The sequence below is a fragment of the Drosophila suzukii genome, chromosome 2R (genome assembly GCF_043229965.1).
Source record: "Drosophila suzukii chromosome 2R, CBGP_Dsuzu_IsoJpt1.0, whole genome shotgun sequence".
Taxonomy (NCBI): domain Eukaryota; kingdom Metazoa; phylum Arthropoda; class Insecta; order Diptera; family Drosophilidae; genus Drosophila; species Drosophila suzukii.
Window position 1 is genome coordinate 23,303,497 of NC_092081.1, and position 20,362 is coordinate 23,323,858.

At 43.0% G+C, this 20,362-nt stretch overlaps 5 protein-coding genes and 1 long non-coding RNA gene across 7 annotated transcripts; 2 read left to right on the top strand and 4 right to left on the bottom strand.

The window, feature by feature from the left end:
- The first annotated feature begins 245 nt into the window (after positions 1 to 245).
- LOC108008277 (uncharacterized) lies at positions 246 to 1,267 on the top strand. The gene is made up of 2 exons (XM_036813170.3): positions 246 to 405; positions 853 to 1,267. The coding sequence occupies exons 1-2, from the start codon at positions 403 to 405 to the stop codon at positions 1,153 to 1,155; spliced, it is 306 nt and encodes a 101-aa protein (XP_036669065.2). The 5' UTR covers positions 246 to 402; the 3' UTR covers positions 1,156 to 1,267.
- Positions 1,268 to 3,705: 2,438 nt separating this feature from the next.
- Positions 3,706 to 4,931, bottom strand: LOC108008819 (palmitoyltransferase ZDHHC15). Its single transcript, XM_017072725.3, has one exon. The coding sequence runs from the start codon at positions 4,830 to 4,832 to the stop codon at positions 3,810 to 3,812; it is 1,023 nt and encodes a 340-aa protein (XP_016928214.2). The 5' UTR covers positions 4,833 to 4,931; the 3' UTR covers positions 3,706 to 3,809.
- Positions 4,932 to 5,230: 299 nt separating this feature from the next.
- LOC118876974 (uncharacterized) lies at positions 5,231 to 5,987 on the bottom strand. The gene is made up of 2 exons (XM_036813702.3): positions 5,863 to 5,987; positions 5,231 to 5,803 (listed from the first exon to the last, which is right to left on the bottom strand). Exons 1-2 carry the CDS (start codon positions 5,863 to 5,865, stop codon positions 5,342 to 5,344), a joined length of 465 nt encoding a protein of 154 aa, XP_036669597.1. The 5' UTR covers positions 5,866 to 5,987; the 3' UTR covers positions 5,231 to 5,341.
- Positions 5,988 to 7,256: 1,269 nt separating this feature from the next.
- On the bottom strand, positions 7,257 to 8,211 carry LOC118876973 (skin secretory protein xP2). Its single transcript, XM_036813700.3, has 2 exons — positions 8,053 to 8,211; positions 7,257 to 7,991 (listed from the first exon to the last, which is right to left on the bottom strand). The coding sequence occupies exons 1-2, from the start codon at positions 8,053 to 8,055 to the stop codon at positions 7,329 to 7,331; spliced, it is 666 nt and encodes a 221-aa protein (XP_036669595.2). The 5' UTR covers positions 8,056 to 8,211; the 3' UTR covers positions 7,257 to 7,328.
- Positions 8,212 to 13,579: 5,368 nt separating this feature from the next.
- Positions 13,580 to 14,627, bottom strand: LOC108008278 (skin secretory protein xP2). The gene is made up of 2 exons (XM_017072068.4): positions 14,468 to 14,627; positions 13,580 to 14,399 (listed from the first exon to the last, which is right to left on the bottom strand). The coding sequence occupies exons 1-2, from the start codon at positions 14,468 to 14,470 to the stop codon at positions 13,683 to 13,685; spliced, it is 720 nt and encodes a 239-aa protein (XP_016927557.3). The 5' UTR covers positions 14,471 to 14,627; the 3' UTR covers positions 13,580 to 13,682.
- Positions 14,628 to 17,762: 3,135 nt separating this feature from the next.
- Positions 17,763 to 18,818, top strand: LOC118876939 (uncharacterized). Of its 2 annotated transcripts, none has more exons than XR_005013881.3 (3): positions 17,763 to 18,105; positions 18,165 to 18,521; positions 18,574 to 18,818. It is a non-coding gene; the product is annotated as an uncharacterized lncRNA (long non-coding RNA). The 2 variants fall into 2 exon arrangements; XR_010653638.2 differs by having other exon boundaries at positions 18,585 to 18,818.
- The last annotated feature ends 1,544 nt before the right edge of the window (positions 18,819 to 20,362 follow it).

The window sequence follows — 20,362 nt, forward strand, 5'->3', positions numbered from 1 at the left end:
CCTCGAGCGCCAAACAAAAGCCAAGAGTCAAGTCAAGATTTTCGATTCGAGTTCGACCTCTAACGAAGTCACCATTTGTCCACTTTGAGACAATGGGACGGGCGATGCATTAGGCCAACAAAAGTGAACACGAAACGTGATCAAAGTTTTTCCATCGATTGATGGCCTGTGCATCCAAAAGTGCCGGCCAACCGGTTCGATTCGGCCGGATTCATCGATCAAGTCTCTGGTGAGCGATTGAAGATCAGCCACAGATCAAGTTCAAAGTCATTTGGGTCTCATGTTGCTTCCGTTGCCGTCGGCATGAGTGGCCCACAGAGTTTTGGCCATATAAAAGCCGTAAGATGATCTGGCATCCGCAGCACACATCTTTTGTCGAGCGCAGTCTAAACACTTGAAACCATGGTGAGTCCGATACTTAATCTTGGCATAGTGAACTTAAAAATCGGTCATGCATGTTATACTAGAACACGTGGAGTTTTGGTCAGGATATATTCATGTGACTCGAGAATAAATACTTTCAAACATTTTTTAGCTCGTAATTATAGTCTTCAATACCAAAAGAGGTTGATTTTTGCTCAAAGGATATTTTACAAATATTAACTGACTTAAAAATAAATGTGTTTAGGATTTTTAAGCTGCTCATGTTCTACTTATAAAATACATAATAAATACAAAGCTGTGAAATGTTACACTAAGAATAGAAAAGTTAGTGGGTTTAAGTCATGACTTGGCGTACCAAAAACATATAAATATAAAGTGTAAGATGATGCTAGATGATTCTTTTCAACAGGTTCATTAGGTCATATTTTTATCCCTATACTAATATAATACCTTTCTTCAATCCCTTAGAAATTCCTGATCATTGCCGTTGCCTTCTTGGCCTGCGCCTTCGCCGATGTTTCGGAGCTGGGTGGCTACGAGTACCAGCAGCCCGCTCCTGCCCCCGTGGAGACCTACATCCCCCCTGCACCACCAGCCCCCGCACCCGCCCCCATTGAGACCTACATTCCCCCCGCACCTCCGGCACCAGAGTACATCCCCCCCGCCCCCGTCCAGGCCGAGGAGCCCGTCATCGAGGAGATCGAGCAGCCCGCCCAGGACGGATACCGCTACAAGACCGTCCGTCGTCGCGTCTTCCGTCACCGCAACTAAGTCCTGGAAGCCAATCGTTATTGTTAATTTATTGACTCTAGTGTAATTGCTGAAAAGTAACATCCTCAGAAATTCACTTGGAGAGTAAAAAGTATGAGAAATTGTAACTGAACCCATGTTTGTTGTCTTGTATTTACTTTGGTGGAAATCAAAGTTTAGAGAACAGGAATATACCATCCATTGAATAAAATACTGATACTTAAATATATCAACCTTAAAGCTTATTTAGGGAAACTTAAGGGGTGAGTTTAGGTAGGCTCTTTAATTCCTTACTTTTTTATAGAGCTCAAAAAAAAATTATAAAATAAAACTTAGTCAGAACTAACTTAAATTTATTTTAGCATCCAGTAAATTTTAAGTTCAATCTCCTTATCAACAGGTTCCCATCGGCCAAGTTCGATTTGCAATGTCAAAGTCGTAATTTAAATGGTTTTTTTCTATTGGCGATAACCATCCCCCCAGTTCCTCCCGTCATCCAACCCTCTTCAGCTCCAACCATGCAGCCCAGCAAGCCACCCATAAAGGCCTAAACAAACCGCTCAAGGCCAAACACATGTTCTGGCCAACACTGGCATTCCAATGGATTCTCTCCCCTTTTGCGAAAGTCTGACAGTGAAAAGGTCAAACCGACGACTAGACCAATTTGACTTACCAAAAATTGCTGAAACACTCAATGAGCATGGCAAAAAGTGATTCCCCTTCCCGACAATCGATTGGCTTCAGCCAAAGCAAACAAATCCTCGATTACAAAATCAAACAGAGGACAAAAACAAAGGACGACGAAATGGAAAAAATGTTTGCCCATAATGCAAAATGGGAAAATATGCGAATTCAATAAGCTGGTTGCCGAGTTGGCTGGTGGCGAAGGGGACTGCCACATGGACATGTGGCTGGGCAGGACCTCCCCGGTCCCCTCAACCTGCCCCTTCGGAGGACCCTTACAAGTCATTTGGCCAATTGCTGTTGACTCTGCGCTCTAAGGCGAATTTCCGCTGCCAAGGCGAGTTCACATATTTTGCACTCACTTTATGCTGATGACATGCAAGTGGCAAAAATTATTTGCGCTCGTGCATTTGGCGACCAACTACACCACGTCTCCGGACCAGCCAAAGGCGAATAATGAGCAGCAAACAAGCTGCGGAAATCAGCAAGCTACGGTCCATGCACTGGGAAAAAATTACAGTGGATTCTGAGGGAACACCAAAGGTGAGTGTTATGCTGATCAATTGTACAAAACTACCAAGTACCTGAGTAAATATTAAAAAATTTAAAGGGAAAACTTTTCAGGATGATCAATAAGAAATAAATTACCGAAGTCGTCACTTCTAATATGTAACTTAGATAGTTACATATTAATATATAAATATAGTATAAAATAGTATAATTATACTTATTGTAAGTAATGTTCTTTTGACATTATCTAAAGGAGTTCCAAATACATTAAAGTAGTTTCTGCCCTTCAGTTCTGAAAAAAGGTAGGTAGGTGCACAAATTCCCTCTAATGAAGATCCCCATTTTACATATATTAAAGTATATCTTTGCGATATGAACATACTTATTGACTTAAGGTCCCCGTTTTCGCTCAGTGCCTTTGGGGGCGGGAAGAGGAGTCCGGACTTCACAGCACAGGAGCTGGAAAAAATGCCGCCGTACGGCAGACAGCTCCCATTTCCATTTCCATTCCCATCCCCATTCCCAGCGTCTTCTTTGTCGTGACATACGGAAAATTCCCCACGGAGTCTATCAACAGTTGATAAAGCAAAATGTGCGTACGGCAGCCGGGGAAATGGAAGGACTCCTCGGGATGGCATTCTTCCTTTTTGGTATGTACATAAGTTTATTATTTTGAAGGTAATTGGATTTGTGTTGCAGCAGTCAAGAAGTCGCCACAGCATAATAAGAAAATATAGACGGGGACAATGAACTTGGGGCCGCCCGGCAATCCCAACATATGCTCGGTGCTCCAAAGGAATCGCCTCTGGCCGGGGAGTCCGAGTCCATCCGGTGGACATCGCACATTGGCCATTGTTTGCACTCGTAATTGTTTTCCTAATGGATAAAGTCTATAAATTTCTGCGCCCGACGCGCGGCCAAATGCGAAATATGTCACGAATGTTAAGCGTTTTATAAACGACTTCGGAGCAATTGTGTTGTGGGAAGTGGAGGACCAGGACCAGGAACGGAATGCCGAGGATTTGTCGATGTTGGCCACTCAGCGGGTCGGGAAAATGGCCAGCGGACTGCAATTGTCAAGCGATGGGAGTTCGATGCTGATGCACTCGCCAATGACTCGTAAATTAAGATGTTGATGGAGTCGCTCCCCCTCAAATTGTCTGCGAATTTCCATCGTTGTGGGGAACTGGAATCCGAAGAGTTTCCACCGAGTTTTTGTGTTTGGATTAAGCAGTTATAATAAGGAAAACTGAAATACCACCTACCACAATACGAAAATACTTTCACAATATTTCCCCTTTCAATATACTAATGTATTTATTAATTTCAAGAACCATTTCTTCTTAAAAAGGTTGCTAGTATTTTGAAGTATTTTTTGTATTTAAATACTGGGGCATTGTTAAAACCGTTAAGGAAAGAATAAGGAACTGTAATTAATAGGTTGACATTTTTGCAGTCTTCATAGCAGTGAGCCATATTAGTTATTCACGGTCGAAAGATGTATGATGAATTCCCAGAATCCTAGTTACGTTTCCTTTGACAATCTGGGCTCTGGTCGGGCCATCATCTTTCCTCTGGTTATCAGTACGAACCTCCTTCAGTCGTTCCACGGCCAATGGAAAAGATAGTCCATCGCCGCAACTGGAGAAGATCGGAAAGGGCCAGAGGTACCATTTATCGCCCATAAGCTCTCGAAAATTGGTACGACACCCCAAATTGAAGCCATGGGAGTTTTTACCGCCAACGAAAAAGAAGGTAGGATGAGCCGACTCCATAGTGGTGCGATTTCGGGATACATTGAACACACTCACGCAGTACATGACCAGGGTAAAAATGTTAAAGGTAATGCACACCACATGCTGAACGAGGTTCCATGTGTGCTCATTTTTCAGGTAACTAACATCGAAGCCGCAGATCAGGTAGAATTCATACATCATCACAAAGAAGAGATACAGCATATAAAACTCAGCGTAAAGGAGGAACTGTATGAAGTACTTGAAATTGTGAAAGTGGACGCAGTTCACCACCCAGGGGCAGTGGTGGTCCATTTTCAGGACACACATGTGGCAGGTTCGGCAGTGATGGGCTCTATCCGGCTTAATTATCCAGCAGGTCTTGCAATATCTCACCAGTCCATCGGGACTGCAGGTGGAAATGGGTAGGTTCCTCGCGGCATAATTGAGGATTCGAGCTGTACCCTCTACTCCCTCATTGCGCTGCAGTCTCTCCACATCCTCTGCAGATATTTTCCACTGATCGGGAATCTTAACTGGATCGACGCAAATGCACCTCCACCACGTCCACAGAAACATGAAGAGTAGTAGGTGGTAGAAAAACAGCAAGAGGCCCATGACCACGTAGTCCTCAACTCTTAGAATGCAGATTTGGTAAACCAGGACGTGATAGGACCAGACCAACATGGCCACGATGATGAAGAAAGGACACCATCTGATTACGCAACAGTGACTTTTTCTCCTCTCCTGGTTTTCCCTGACCAGGCACATTCTGGAGGGGCTCCTTCCTCTTCTGGTGGTCCAGAGATTTCGGGAACCCTATCCAAGCGTCATTTTGTTGAGTTGATATTTCCAGAAACATTTTCAAAGCCTACTCATTATGTTAAAGATTTGTTAGGCGATTGGAAGGGTATAATAAAAAGATATATCTACAAATGGAATACAAAATGTAGTATTTCATATTTAAACTTAATGCCGAATACAAAATATCGAAAGCAAAACATTTAAATTAAAAGATGCAATATGAAAATATTTGAATAAAGACTGGAAATCTGTCAGATAAAATAAATATGAAGTTAAATTTACATTTTTTTATCAGTGAATTAGTTAGTTAACTGTAGCTAAGAGACTCTAAGAATCTTTTCTCCGCCATTCTCAATCAATTGTAAGATCATTATTTCATTTTATCGTTTATTTACTTTAAAAACATTAACAGATTGCCCGGCTGGGTGACCACTGCCAGGTCCTATAAAATTATTCAACAATTGGGTTCCAGAGACTCAGTTGCGGTGCCGGAAGACGCGACGACGGACGGTCTTGTAGCGGTATCCGTCCTGGGCGGGCTGCTCGATCTCCTCGATGATGGGCTCCTCGGCCTGGACGGGGGCGGGGGGGATGTAGGCGGGTGCCGGAGGTGCGGGGGGGATGTAGGCGGGGGCTGGGGCGGCGGGGGGAATGTAGGTCTCCACGGGAGCGGCCACGGGAACAGGGGGGATGTAGGTGTTCTTGGGCGCCGGTGGTGGTGGTGGTGGTGGGGGTGGGATGTAGGCCTTGGCGGGGGCGGCCGGGGGAGGGATGTAGGTGTTCTTGGGTGCCGGTGGGGGTGGTGGTGGCGGAGGGGGAATGTAGCTCTTCACGGGCGCCGGTGGAGCGGGCTGGGGATAGTCGTAGCCGCCGGCTGAAAGCTCAGAGACATCGGCATAGGCGCAGGCCAGGAAGGCGACGGCAACGATCAGGAATTTCTAGGATGGGTAAAAATGATTTTTATAATGATAGGCTAATGGGTAATCCTTGCACTCACCATCTTGAGGAGACTGGCTTGTTGCTGCTTGGATCACTGGTTGATTTGTGCTGCTGAACTCGAAGTGTGTCTTCGGTTTTTATAGCTCATTGTTTTTCGGGGCTGCGGGTCAAACGCAGTCAAATTAATTGCATGGTGCCCCCATGATACATGGGGGTCTTAGCCTCACGCAAAGAAGTCGGAATCGGAAGATGGTCAAAACATCGAATCGAAAACCTAACACACGACAACGAGCCTCCAATGCCAAGGCAGTTTGACGGGTTTTCTGGTTTCGTTTTTTTTTTGTTTTTTATTTGTAGTCTTCAGTTTCGGTTCCAAAATCGTATTATCTTTGCTTTGACTAGGGTCAACTTTTTGTTTCAGTCCTCAAACACTGCAAAAGCTTCTTTAATTAGAGCAAATATACCCCTTGTTGCATGTTGAATGGCGGTTTTGTTTTGCTTTTATTTTGTCAGATTGATGAATGTTCGTGGGTCACACGTTTACGTTTTTAGTTTTATAATTATTTTATTTTGTTTATTTCGGATTAAGATTTCTCGTTTCTGCTTTGGGCTCTTTTAGGCGAGTTATTAGCAGGCGGCCGGGCCTATGGCGTCGTTTCAAGTTTATGCCAAAATTAATTTCAATTTGCTTAGATTATGCTGATCTTGACAATGTCTGCCGGTGGGTCTGTTGTTTGTTGGAACTTAATTAGTTACTCGGGTCCGGACTGGGCTTGCCTTATTCGAACACCTGGCTAATAAAACAGTTTATTTCAACGCGCCAACATATGGTTGGCAGTCGGCTATCATGTTTTGGAGCAGTGATGTAGTAAATTTGTTAGGTGAAGATAAGTCTTTAGTGGTATCCTTAATGCTAATAAAGGCCAGAGGTAAAAATAACTATATAAGCTATTAGAAGTTTTTGTGAAGACATTGTTACTTTTTTTTTTTCTTTTTTGACTTAGTCTTAAAATTCATTGATTTTGTGATTTAAAAACGTTCTTATCCATTTAAAAATATTTATTTATCCAAAACATTAACTGTATTTTAGGATGTATTAAAGTGTAAGTCTATAGGACTATTAGGTTTATTTTACTTATTTAGCCAAACTATTAACTGTATTTTAGGGTTCCTTAAAGTGTTAGTCTGTAGGACTATTAGGTTTAAGAATGGAGCTATTAAAATAAGTTAGGAAGGTAAGGTAGTAAGGCCTTAAACCTTTAAACTACGAAAACATCTTTCGAAACATGAAGTTACTTTAGGTTTCTTTGGAAAACCCTTAGTATTTGAAGAAACCTGCATATTTAGTAAAACATTCATAAGATCAGATTATAAGTGCAATCTCTTTGTAGACCTCCGTTCTACCGGGATCTAGTATCCCGAATCACTTAACCAGCCCACTCAAACTCAGTATTTTTATTAAATTCTATTTTCGTTTTATTGAATTAACTTCTCCCTGGCGGGGATCAGCAAAGGAGTAGCTCTCTACAGGCGGCGACGGACCACACGGCGGACGGTCTTGTAGCGGTAGCCATCGGCGGACACGGGCTCGATCTCCTCCAGAACGGACTGGACAGGAGCGGAGTGCACAGGAGCGGAGTGCACAGGGGCGGAGTGCACAGGGGCGGAGTGCACAGGGGCGGCGTGCACATGGGCGGAGTGCACAGGGGCGGAGTGCACTGGAGCGGGAGCTGGGATGCTGATGGGAGCAGGGGCCTTGTAGACTGGGGCTGGGATGCTCACGGGTGCGGGGGGAATGTAGGTGTTCACGGGGGCCACGGGGGCAACCTTGACAGGTGCGGGGGCTGGGATCTCAACGTGCACGGGTGCGGGGGCTGGGATCTCAACGTGCACGGGTGCGGGGGGAATGTAGGCGTTCACTGGGGCAGCGGGGGCGACCTTCACGGGAACGGGTGCTGGGGCGGGGATCTCAACGTGCACGGGTGCCGGGGCAGTAACCTCAATATGGACGGGGGCTGCTGCGGGTGCTGGGGGGATGTAGGTGTTCACGGGAACGGGAGCGGGGGCCACCTTCACGGGCAGAGGAGCCGGGAGGGGGATGCTCACGGGAGCGTAGTTGTAGCCCGACAGGTGGGACACATCGGCGTGGGCAACGGCCAGGAGGGCAACGGCGACAACCAGGAATTTCTGCAATTCAATTTGCCAATTATTCAGGATTCAAGTTAGTCTCTCTTGATTCTGTACTAACCATTTTGGATATGTGTTACTTGGAACGTGGACGTCTCTAGTATGTCTTGGAGCGATCTGTGGGGTTGTATTTATACCAAAACCTGGGCGCGGTGCAGAAGCAAAAGATAAACATTAACACGAGTGAAGAAGTATGGATATCGGGGTCTCTTAATATGCCAGAAACCAGAATTTTACGAGCCACGCCAATGGTCAACTCAGATGCCCTACGCCGACCAGGAAGAGTTGTTCCGACTGCAGTGTAGAGCCTTCATTCTTGATATTCTTAGTTTTGTCTTTCAGAGATGCACACCAATTGAACATTCACGGTTTGGCCAACACTTATACAGCCTGATCAAATTTAAAGAAAAGCTTATGCTCCTTGTTTATGACGATTACTATCGTAATTTAAAATTGTTGTTTAAAAAAATCGGAAGTAAGCATTATTTATTTGAAGTTTTAATTCTCAAATAATTATAAGTGTTAGAAGGATTTCTTAAGTTCAAATAAAGGATTATTGATACAAAACTTTTGCTAAAATTTAAGAGGGCTTAGAAATGCTATTACTCGAGTTTTTAAACATCATCGTCTAAAGAATTCGCGTTTTTCTCATTTTACTTGGTAAAGCGCCATGATAACTTACATGTTATACCAAAAGACAGAGATCCACCATTTAAAAATACCAGTAGATAGGGAGTTTCTCAATAAAATGTGTTCTATTTTGGACATCAATTATTATCTAAGCGACATTAATTTAAGCTTGCAGGGGAATAACAAAGTGCCCCTGGCCGAACCGTCTCTTCTCCACTCGTACTTGCTTGTTTTTGCCATTGTCTCCATTTAAATATGATTTGCATAAACATTTGTGCCTTAGTGTATCAAATTGAACTAGCCAAACTAAATCCGCTCGAAAACTGGAAACCGACGCTCGGTCTTTTGGCAATAGAAATGGAAATAGAGGCCTACGGCCCACAGACTGTTTGGTCTAGAGCCGCCGGACGAATGGCGAGCTCAGCCGACGGCCATTAATCTGCTGATTGGCTGTGATAAGGTGGGCCAAAAGCAGGGCCTATTGCCTAATTATATATGGAAACTCGAGCAGATGGGCCGTGGCGCCAGAATTAGCCAGCTTCGATCGGGTCAAAAGTTTAACATGACGCCATCTAGACTGTCGCCATGTGTCACTGTCGGGCGGAAAACAAATTAGCCGGATGGGCAGGAAGTTCGGGGTTCTTAAGTGGGAGAAGGGCGGCGATTGCAAGCCACCCAAAGTGGTGAGGGACAGCACTTCTCTGGTCCCTGTGTGCACTCTCTCTTTTTAATTACACAAATTGCTAATGAACAATTTTCCGGTTGGTGCCAAAAATCCGCGGAGACTTCCCGACGCCGGTGTGATTTAATTTCCGCCGAACTTGTTTTCCTCAGCGGGTAAAAATAAAATACCAATAGCATGCACAAATGGGGCGTGGGGAGTGGGGCCAGTTGTTGGTGTTGTCAAAAAACTATGCAAACAAGCACTTAACCCCTTTTATTTTGACAATTCCATTATTTTCGCAGCGCCAATAAACCGAAACTGCAAATGTATTTCCAGCAAATACACAAACACTCTCTAACGGAGCATCGCAATGGCATGCTGGTCATGCAACGCTGCGTATACGTAATTTAGTTGTTTGCCCGTTAATAGTTGACATGCACTGCATGGTGGCGTCATCAGAGGGCAAAGGCAAAATATATAGTTCGTTACCCTTGAAGTGCATAAAAATGGGGGAAAAAATACGGTATTGTCATGGCAAAATTGTTCCCCAGTTCCATTTGGATAAAGGATCTCAGGCCCTTTGAAAAGACTTCCATACTTTGTTTCGAATTTAAGTTGTTTTAATTTTAGTGGCCTTTCTCCCAGTTGACTCCATAATTTAGTAACTCATTTATAATATTAGCAGAGGGTCGTTGAACCCCAGAGACCGCCGTCTGCGTCCCGTTTGAAATATATGTGTTTTTTATATTTATACGATTATGGAAACACGCGCCTCGATTTGAAGATCCCTTTCGCATTCGCAACATTTGCATAACTATTTTGCATTACTGGTGCAAAAAGTGATTTAATAAATATTCAAAAAGAATGCAGCTACCCCAGGCGTTGACTTGCTGGGCTTCAAGTGGAAATGACAAACTCTTGCCAATCGATTTTCAACATTTTTCGACGCTCGATGGGCTCCAGCAGCAGCTCATAAATTCATTCGCCGCGTCGGTATATATCCTTATGGATGTGAGTGTTCGGCTATATATAGCCTGGCCAGATAAATCAACGGGCGACAAATTAATGCTGCAAATGAAGTGCAACTGCTGGCATCGAACGCGCGAGAGGAATCGAGGGCCCACCTGTCCAGGATAACGATTATTTTCGCGCCTCTTGCCAGGACCTCCTGCCCAGTCCAGCCCCCGTCCCGCCCCCCGTCCGATCCGTCGCCCCAATATGCAGTAACAGTAAAAATAAATGAAGGCAGTCAACGTTTGCATATTTCAGTGGCCGCCCCTTGCGTCCTCCACTTTCCCTGCCCTCCTGGATTCTGTCGTTTTTCTGTTTTGTTTTCGTTTTGGGGACCGAAAACGCCCATCCCCCACTGCTGATATAATTACGTTGATACTGTCAATTTCCCAACGATCCATGTCCCATATCCATGTGCACTCCGCACGTTCGATTTCGCACTGGCGGCTTTAAGGCCGTAAGCCAGCCGACCAACAACTGGGATTCGGGAGACCCATCAATTTTTACACCCGATTTATTGAGTGAGCCGTGGTGTGAAGAGGGTATAACGCGTAATCGGGATGTTCTGAAAAATGGTACGTTATGAATTCTTTAAGAAGTTGTATAATGTAGGTACTGGGAAGAAACAAAATGGGATGCCCATCAAATATAAATTTCTAAATTGTTATAGAAAGCAATATAATTTATATTTGCTTACTTAATAAAAAAAATATTTTTTGAATCTTATATACATAATATGAGATATTTGCTAATTAAAAATATTATTTTCAATGGTTCTGTAAAGCAACGAAATAATTTTTTTTGTTTATCACATATTAGAGTACGAAGAAAACCCACAGATAGGTCGTCACCTATTCGAGTTCCGGTCTTATGACGATGACACATCGGTTCTTTGCTCTCAGCATTTTCACTTTTTCCGTGGAGCCTTTTCTTCTGCATACTTTTAGGCCGCCCAACTCCTGATTATTTTGTAATCCACGGCGCCTAAAGCATTGATTACACATTTTCAGACCATCTGTCGGACAGGTTTGATTGGAAATGGCCATGGAAGTGGATGAGGCTGTGGGAAGGGGTTATTCGGGTGGCATTGGGCCGAAACCCGCTGCCGGAGATGCCGATGGGTCGTCGCAGCCATAATGCGTGTTAATCAGGCATCATTAACTGCTAATTAAGTGCGGTTGGAAGTGCAACCAACTGTCAATTGTTGGGTGTCCGCCATACCTGGCTCCTTTTTATTTAATCGGCAGCTTCTGCCTGGCGGAGCAGAGGCAATGAGGCTGAAAATTACCCAATCCATGGCGGATTGCAGCTACTATTGGAATTTAAACTAATCGCTGGCGGGGATTAGTGAAATGCGACGATGTCACAATGTGAGTGGAACATAATCGTGTAGTGCATCTAGTGCCGAGATGGAAGTGCGTCCATCAATTACAGAGAATTAAGGAATGATATCCGTTCAATGAGTCAAGTATTATTCCGTCCGTACATCCTGCATTGTATTATTGTTTGTAAGGTTTTACATTTAAGAAGGGATTATTCAAAAAAATGTCTTTTCACAAGTCTGAAAATTACTGTCAATAATGTTTATATTCTCTTCTTTCCTTTTTTTAGCAACAAGAATGATTAAAAGAATAGTACAAATCTGTAAAATACAGATATTTTTAAAGTATTTCTTTTAAAAACCTAAAAATATAAAGGGGAATGACCAGTAACATCCCAGAATATAAGAATATTTAATTTGCACACCGCGCAAACTAATCACCGCTGATTGGAGTGCGGTTTGCCGGAATCGTCCCTAAATTGTAATTGCCTGTCAAATGATTTTAGTAATCCCCATTTCTGCACTCCATAAGGGAGATCCTCTATGCACGTGTGCCGGTCGGCACAAAGCAAAAATGCGTTTTAATTCATTTAATTGAGCTGCCAATATTTGACCAGAATGCAATTAACGAAATAAGCCAGGACAATCAATCTATTGTGGTTTGGGCCAAAGGGGGAGGCGGGTGGAAAAAATGATTTTGTTTTAATTACGCAATTAATTTTAGTAGCTCCGCTGTTTGCTTTTGCGCTTTTTAATTAGTATGCGCAGTGGCAAGTGTAATATGTGGCTCTGCGGTTTCCCCGGAATCCAGACTAGGATATTGGGGGACTCTGGGATCCGAGCTCGGGGTTTGGGGACCCAAAGTCTCTGCCACAGCCAGACATTTCCCTAATCAAATTGCTAAGGGGAGAAGCTCCGTAGACATTTGTCGCTGCATTTTCTTGTTAATTTTCTGCAACGTCTATCGTCTATCGTCTTTCGACTGTCGATGTCCTTGCTCCTTGGGCGCCTTCGACTTCGTCCTGCCACTTGTTAGCAGCCACAAGTGGTCAGTGGTCGTCTGATGAGGCCAATCCACTCGGCGAAGGAGTCTCTGTTTTGAGCTGAGGCTCCGGCTTCATCGATTTCGTGCGGTTGCACCGACAAAAATATTACCCACTTCGCCCATAAATTCTTACAAGTACTATATTAACTTTGGGTAAGTTTGAAAGAACTCGCAGTACTATTGGTTTTTTCAACTGGTTCTGCAAATTAAAATAAAGTAGAGTGGAGGGATAACTGGGCATACGTTTTTATACCAAGTACAGCTTAAATTGTTCAGACATTTAAGGCCCTGTGGGCACTAGGGTGGTTAAACCTTTTTTTAAATAGGTTTTTTATGGAACATTGATGTGTGAAAGAGTGGATCTCTCTGTATTTACTTGGTATTTTTTAATACATTTCGTTTTTGTTGCCTATCCATCACTCGAATATGGATCTTTACAATATACGGTTTGTTAATGTTTGTCATAGCATCATAATTTTTAAAAAAATTCCAAACTTCGACTCAATTTGTTTAAGCTTCTATAGAAACTAACATAATTAATTCCATTGGTTGCCCGAAATAAATTCTGCGATCTCTGAGTGCATCTGGAAACTTTTGAATCTAACGAGAAAAAATTTCCACATCATCAAAGCTCATTCCAGGCGATAAATTTCGTGATAAATGTGGAGTGGCGAGGACTGGAGCTCGCCATCGAGTCGAATCCTTGGGGATTGTTCCGCAACTTGCTGGCAACTCCTTATTATGCTCCGTGCACCCACTCACCCCTTTCCGGCACTATCTGTCCGATGGCAAGTTGATTCCACTTCCTCTCCTCGGGTTTCATAAATATCCCACTCAAATGGCCAGAGCAAACTTAAGAGCTACCCTCCCCGCAGTTTCCCGTGTGATTTGCTATGATTGGAAAACAATTTGAAGACTTTTCTTTTTGTTTAACAAATTGAAGGCGGAAATTTTTTATTACGTCTCCCCGTGGGATTGGGGATTCGTTAGGAAACAGTTTTTCGTTGGGCTTTGGTAAGTTTAGACGCGGCGACGGTAGACGCGACGACGCACGGTCTTGTAGCGGTATCCATCGTTGGAAGCGGGCTCGATCTCCTCCAGAACCTGGGTGTTGGGAGCGGAGTAAACTGGAGCTGGAGCTGGAGCAGAGTAAACTGGAGCAGGAGCAGAGTAAACTGGAGCAGGAGCAGGAGCAGAGTAAACTGGAGCTGGAGCTGGTGCAGAGTAAACTGGAGCAGGAGCAGAGATCTCCACGGGGGCAGGAGCTGAGTGGTAAACGGGTGCTGGTGCTGGTGCAGGGGGAATGTAGGAGTTCACCGGAGCGGGGATCTCAACTGGAGCTGGGATGCTGATCGGAGCGGGAGCTGGGATGCTGATGGGAGCAGGAGCTGGGATGCTGATGGGAGCAGGGGCAGGTGCTGAGTGGTAGACTGGAGCAGGAGCTGGGATGCTGATGGGTGCAGGTGGGACGTAGCTCCTCACAGGGGCAGGGACGGGGATCTCAACTGGAGCTGGGATGCTGATGGGAGCAGGAGCTGGGTGGTAAACAGGAGCTGGAGCTGGGATGCTGATGGGAGCAGGAGCAGGTGCTGAGTGGTAGACCGGAGCTGGAGCTGGGATGCTGATGGGAGCAGGAGCAGGCTGGTAGACCGGAGCCGGTGGAGAGTAGTCGTAACCCAGGTGGGAGACATCGCCATAGGCGCAGGCCAGGACGGCAAAGGCAATAACCAGGAATTTCTGAAAGCGAACAAACCGAAACCTTTAGAGATATAATCCTTGATCCTGCAGTGGGTGGGTGGGCTCACCATGATGACAGCTGCGATCTGTTACTCCAAGAGCGTTCAAGTAGCTTCTGTCTGAGGAGGCTCACCGGCAAACTATTTATACGAGACCGAGCCCAAAATTCTGCAAGCCGAAACTTGAACTGAACCTCAGGCCGAACGCAAATCGAAGATCGAAGATCATCGGCAACGGCTCATCTGAATATTCAGATGAATATCGCAGATGAAATCTCTTACTGGTTATGTTTTGGGGGTCGTCAGAACGAAGTAGCACTCGATGGAATTGGATTTGAGAATGAAGATTAAGATGCTGAAAGATAGATGGATGGATGGTCATAAGGCGAGTTAGTGAGCAACACCCAATGTGACTCTTAGGTGACATTAATCCTATACACACCGCTAACGGCATATTTTATGGGCTCCTCTTGGGGTTTTATTGGTTGGATGGATTTATGGACTATCGGTATTCTTGGCAAATGCGTCAGGCGTAGCCGGAAATTTGCAACCATCGTTTGAAACGAATGCAGACGCTGAAACTGGTTGGGTTTTACGACTAGTTCGACAAAGGTTAGAAGCCATTGTTCTGGATTAAAGGAATCAGAAACTATTCAACAGTTTTTAATGGAATCTTTTGTTAAGAATGAGGCGCCCACTATAAAATTTTAGTAAGCGTTATGCTAATACAAAAAACAAACAGTGACTTTTTTCAGGCCTATAATTTTGTTATCTATCGTTCCCTTGGTGGTCAATTAATTTCCCCAAACCAGTTGCCCACGATTATGGTCATAAAAATGGGTCTAGCTGACGTCTGAGCCTAAAATTATGGATTCAACTATAGTTGATTTCAAGGTCCGTCTATTTATGGCACAGTGCTTCAACGAATGTTTCTCAGGAAAACATTTAAAGAGTCTTTAATTATATGATCCACACCTCGGTTAATTGTTTGGACCTTAAAAACTATGAATGCTTCATTACTCCGCAGGGGCTTAAATTATTTCCTCTTCATCTTGATACGTGCTTCCATTATTCTTCTCCTCTTTTCTCAGATCGTTATTTATTTAACTTGTCTCCCTGCTAAATTGCAACTAGTTAATAACTTAATTTCTTCGGGTCACACAAATTCATATATGTACCTTATGTCATCTTTAATTTGCTTTATGACTTAAAGTCATTGGCTGCTGGATTTCTTGGGGAGTTGTTTGGACTTCAAGTGCAAACTCGTTAATCACATTATTCATGGCCCGCATCAAGTCAAACATTTGAAAACTCGTTGCTAATTTGCAGAGTTTAGTTTGGACTACCAGGCGTCCAAATGCTTTTCTGCATTTGTTTATATTTCATGTATGTAAATGCCGATCGTGTTAGACATGCTAGATAGCCAACTCGGATTTTGTCTAGCATTTGCATGGCAAAAGGCTTCCGTTATTGTTTTTACTTGGCCCGGTTTTATGGCATATGTTGCTAAAGGCGAATCCCAATTAAACCATTGTTTATTCACTCAGATGTCCATCCACACTTTTGATTGCTAACCACAGCGATCATAACTCGTTTGGGTACCAAAACATAAGTAAATGTTTAAACAGTATTCCCTTGACTTCGCTTGCGTAGACTATTTTCTGGCGTATGTAAACTACAGTTTCGGGGATTTTTCAGTTTCGATTCGCGCAATTAAGATAGGCTTGTTAAGTAGCCATGTAAAGGTCGATTTTGTGAATTATTAATTAAATTTACATATCTTAATATAAGCCGGTTTTCAGATACGCCAGTGGCAGTCTTTGTGTTAATAAGATTTACCGAGTTCTGCCCACAAATAACCTTTGATTGTCGGAAGCGAAAATCTCCTTAAATAATGGGTGATCTTATGGGTTCGACGATATGAAAAAATATATGGGAGCATCATTAGTCTTACGTGAAGTCTGTGGATTGAATAAATTTGAACTATGTTGAGTTAATTTGCTCCCACAATTCTGTGGATAGTGAGCTAATTATGTTTTGGTCTGTTTTATATGAGTTTTTGAATGAATACTATTAATACAAATGTCTTATGTATAGGGTACTCTGGTACTCTAGCCTTCATTTTCTTAATTTTTTCAAAAACGGAAGAGATAATTTTTGTTCCCGCTGTTGTCATAAACAATTCCGAAATGGGATACCACTTTTTGTAATGCGCACAGTTTTCTATATGTATTGGGCTCATGAAGAGTATAAGCAAGTGGTATTATTGGAGAACATTCTAAAAACAAAAACTTTTTTTTATATATTTCATCAGAATTCGCTGAAATTGCTGAAATGTTGAATTCGCAAAAATCACTTCTATTTTTGTCCTAAATGAATATATCAGTTTTGTTCAGATGTGGAAATGTGTACAGCCGTCCCGAGCGGATATGACAAACTAATACATTTTTTTAAAGAAGTTTTAGCCAACTGAGGTCAATGGTCGTCTTAGATTTGAAGACTTCTAAGTGCCAGCACACACTAAAGGGGCTACTTTTAAATCCGCCCTCGTTCTTTTTTATCACATTTTAGTGTTCATTAAACTAGCCATAATCTCGTTTATTTCATGCCCATTTACAGAAACATAATGAAGAGAATATATCCGACTAATAGATAGTCACACTAAGCTTTTACTCACCATCATATTAATTTTGGGCGATCCGTGGCTGCCTTAACAAACCACAAAAGCCACAAATAAAAAAGATAGCAGAGAAAGCAGAAGAAAGTAGACAAGGGTGGCGGGTGAAACGGAGTCAGGGGGTGATAAAAAAGAAAGGAGGAGTCAAGTTACGAGCAGTGCACAAAAGGCAACAACGGAAATGAAATCACGTACCAGGGGCGTTGTCATTCACAATGAGTGTGTGCCTTAGTGTTCAGTTGTTGTTCGCGTTGTTGTCCCAGATGTGGTTGTTGTCCAAGTTGTCAGCAGCCGCGGCGACGACAGAATCTACCATCTTAATATATATGGGTACACTCAAAAAAATGCGTTATCATAACCTCGTCACACTTAAATGTAGTAAAACATACCTGGCTATCTATTGGCAGTCTAAAAGTATACTGCGATATAATTAACATACTTAACATTCTTACTTTCATTTAAATGCTTATATGCATATATGCTTATAGGATATGCAATACTTATAGCTTGGTTACTTACTCCAATATATAAGAAATTAAAAATTGTCCATACGCTAGAAATTAATCATATACCGGTCTCCGAGTTTCTTGATAAAAATAAATATAGACCCTACAAAAGAGAGAGAGAAGAACCCAAAAGTATATCTATAGTTGCAGCCGAAAAATGTCTTTATAAATCGGAGAGCTCGCACATGAACGTCAGTCAAGATTTGTTCTCTCCGAAGTCGGTTCCAGATTTTAACAGCAGTCGAGGCGTTATACCCACTTTATCTATGTAATCGCAATCGGGAATATCCGCCCTTGATTTTACGGGACTAGTAGAATAATATAAGGGTATTCTTCTTCTGATCCCGGGAAAAACGGCGGATATTCCCGATTGCAATTACAGTTATGGTTATATTGTGCAGTTCTGCATCGTCTTGCGATGAATAGATATATATCTTTGTTCTCATGAAAATCCTGCTAAAGTGACCGGAATATACATAACATCTCAGAGACCTTATCTTGACAAGGTATAAAAGGCAAGCGCTGTATGTAGAATATCATCAATCAGAAGAAGACAGCGAAATTAAACTCAACTCGTTTCTAGGTATATACATGGGTCTGATTCACTTGGGAACTCGGTGATTGAAAACAAACTGATTGGATGTGATGCAATTCGGCTTTTGGCGTTATCAACAAAAAACAAATTCTATAACGAATCCCTCAAATGGATCATTTATACTGTCGCAAATAAAAGCTGTAATTTTGCTCAGTGCAGTGGGTTCTTAGTGTGTGTGCACATCTAATGTCCAATTTCAATTTGGACTGGCTGGCTGACAGAGCTTGTCGCCGACCACCGCAAATGGCAAACAATGTGCAGAAGGTGCCCTCCACCCAAAAACTCCCCATTTCACATATCTACAGGGTAGAATAGAGGGAGATGGCGAGAGAGACGGGGTCAGAGGTGAGGTGAAGTTGGAGCTAAGTTTATTTACTTTTAACACGAAATAATAAAGTTTACAAAAAGGAAACGTGCGCCGTGCGCTATGCTGCACTTCTTAGCGATGTACCGTTATGCTCGTGCTCACCGCGCTAGGTGGTGACTGTACCTCGCCTTTGACAAAGCCATTTTAGGGATTTTTAGGCCAACAAAGCTAAAAAGTTACTTTAAAGGAGAGTGAGGTCAAGCGAAAGTGCAAAATAATATTCGAAAATGGTATATCCTGCAATGGTACAGATTTCATAACATTAGAATGGCATATTATTGACATAACCTTGTATAGAATATAATAATAAATTGTCTATAATAACTAATTTAACTAAACTTAAAGTTAAGCTAGAACAAATAGTTACTGGACAAATTGTGAAATATTTACATTTTTTCCATGTCCCTTTAAAATTAAAAAAGGAATTTAAGCTCCTATAATGCGCAGCCACCTCGAGTTAATCCCGCCTTACCCTCATCCGCAATTTATCATCCTCCAGAAACACGACCTCTTTTTAGATACCCCTTCCAAAGGAAAGGGAACATTTTAACCAGCGCATTGCAGTGAGGAAACTTTGTGCCCGAGCAGCGGCGAAAAAAAGGTAGAAAAATTAGCGACATGCTGTGTGACGTGACTCGACTGCATTACGTAGCCGCCCCGTACGCCCGACTTGTCCTGCCAGATGCCTTTGACAAAGGGGCGTGGCCACGCCCGGCCTAACGACACAACTAAATTATTTAAAAACTCTCTAAGAGCAAAGAGGCTTTGTGCAATTAAATGCGATCTCAAAGCGCCACGCACACATGTGACAACCTGCTCTCAAGGACCGGACGAGCATCCCATCCCCGAACCCCCGAAATGATAATAATTACTCGGAGATTGGGGTCCGGACACATGTGGTGGGTTACTTACGCTGGATGGAATGGAATGCCCGGTGCTTGCGTGTGCGGCTAATTACAATAAATTTGGCCAATTATTGTCTGGCATTGTTTTGGCCCTTTGGCGGCTGTAAACTTCAAGTATACCATAGCTCCCGGGGACACGGACGAAGTTTCGCTGCCATCGATACGATTTTTTGGAGTGGGTCTTCGTATCGAAGGAGCACACATTGCGGGCTAATTGTCTTCGAAATTATGATAAGAAGAAACTTTCGTTCGGCGGCGACTAGAACGTGGAAGTGGAAGTCACTTAAAAGGGTCAGTCGGGTCAGTTCACTCGCATATGACGATGATATTAGGGCCACAATTGGAATGGGTAAGTGAGTGCCAAAAGGTTATTATTGAATTTGGCAAGTTAAAGGAATTCAGGGGAATGAGGTTGAATGGCAGGTTTTAAAAGGATTACGCTTGTGCCTAAGGAGATTATGGTATCATCTGCGGTTGAGGTTTATGAAATGACATACGAAAGTTTGAGAAAAACTAATTACAGCTTATTTTTTTAGCATTGCAATGGAAACGCCATCGAGAAACATAAGTTATAATAAGGATAATGTATTATTGTTCTCCTAATTTAATACCTACTATTTCACTTGCCCTCCATATCACTTGTTCTGGCCCTTGTCATTTCTGTCTCACAGATATTTTTAGCAATCATGGCAAATCAAAACAAATGTCAAACGATTTGCTTTATAGCCATCGACTCAGACCGAGACTGCAGTGATTTGCCTGGGGAATACGGCACAGAGTCCTTCATTTTTATTATCCTAGCCCCGTACGTCCCTTGGCACCCTGCAGAAAAGGGGTGCAACATATGCGCGCTTCATAAAGTGCCCCCTTTTCTGCTTCTCTGCTCCTCTGGTGCATGCCAAATGCCAAAGTAG

Excerpts from the sequence above, each read along its gene's own strand:
- LOC108008819 (XM_017072725.3), bottom strand. The coding sequence starts at position 4,832 with ATGTGCCTGGTCAGGGAAAACCAGGAGAGGAGAAAAAGTCACTGTTGC.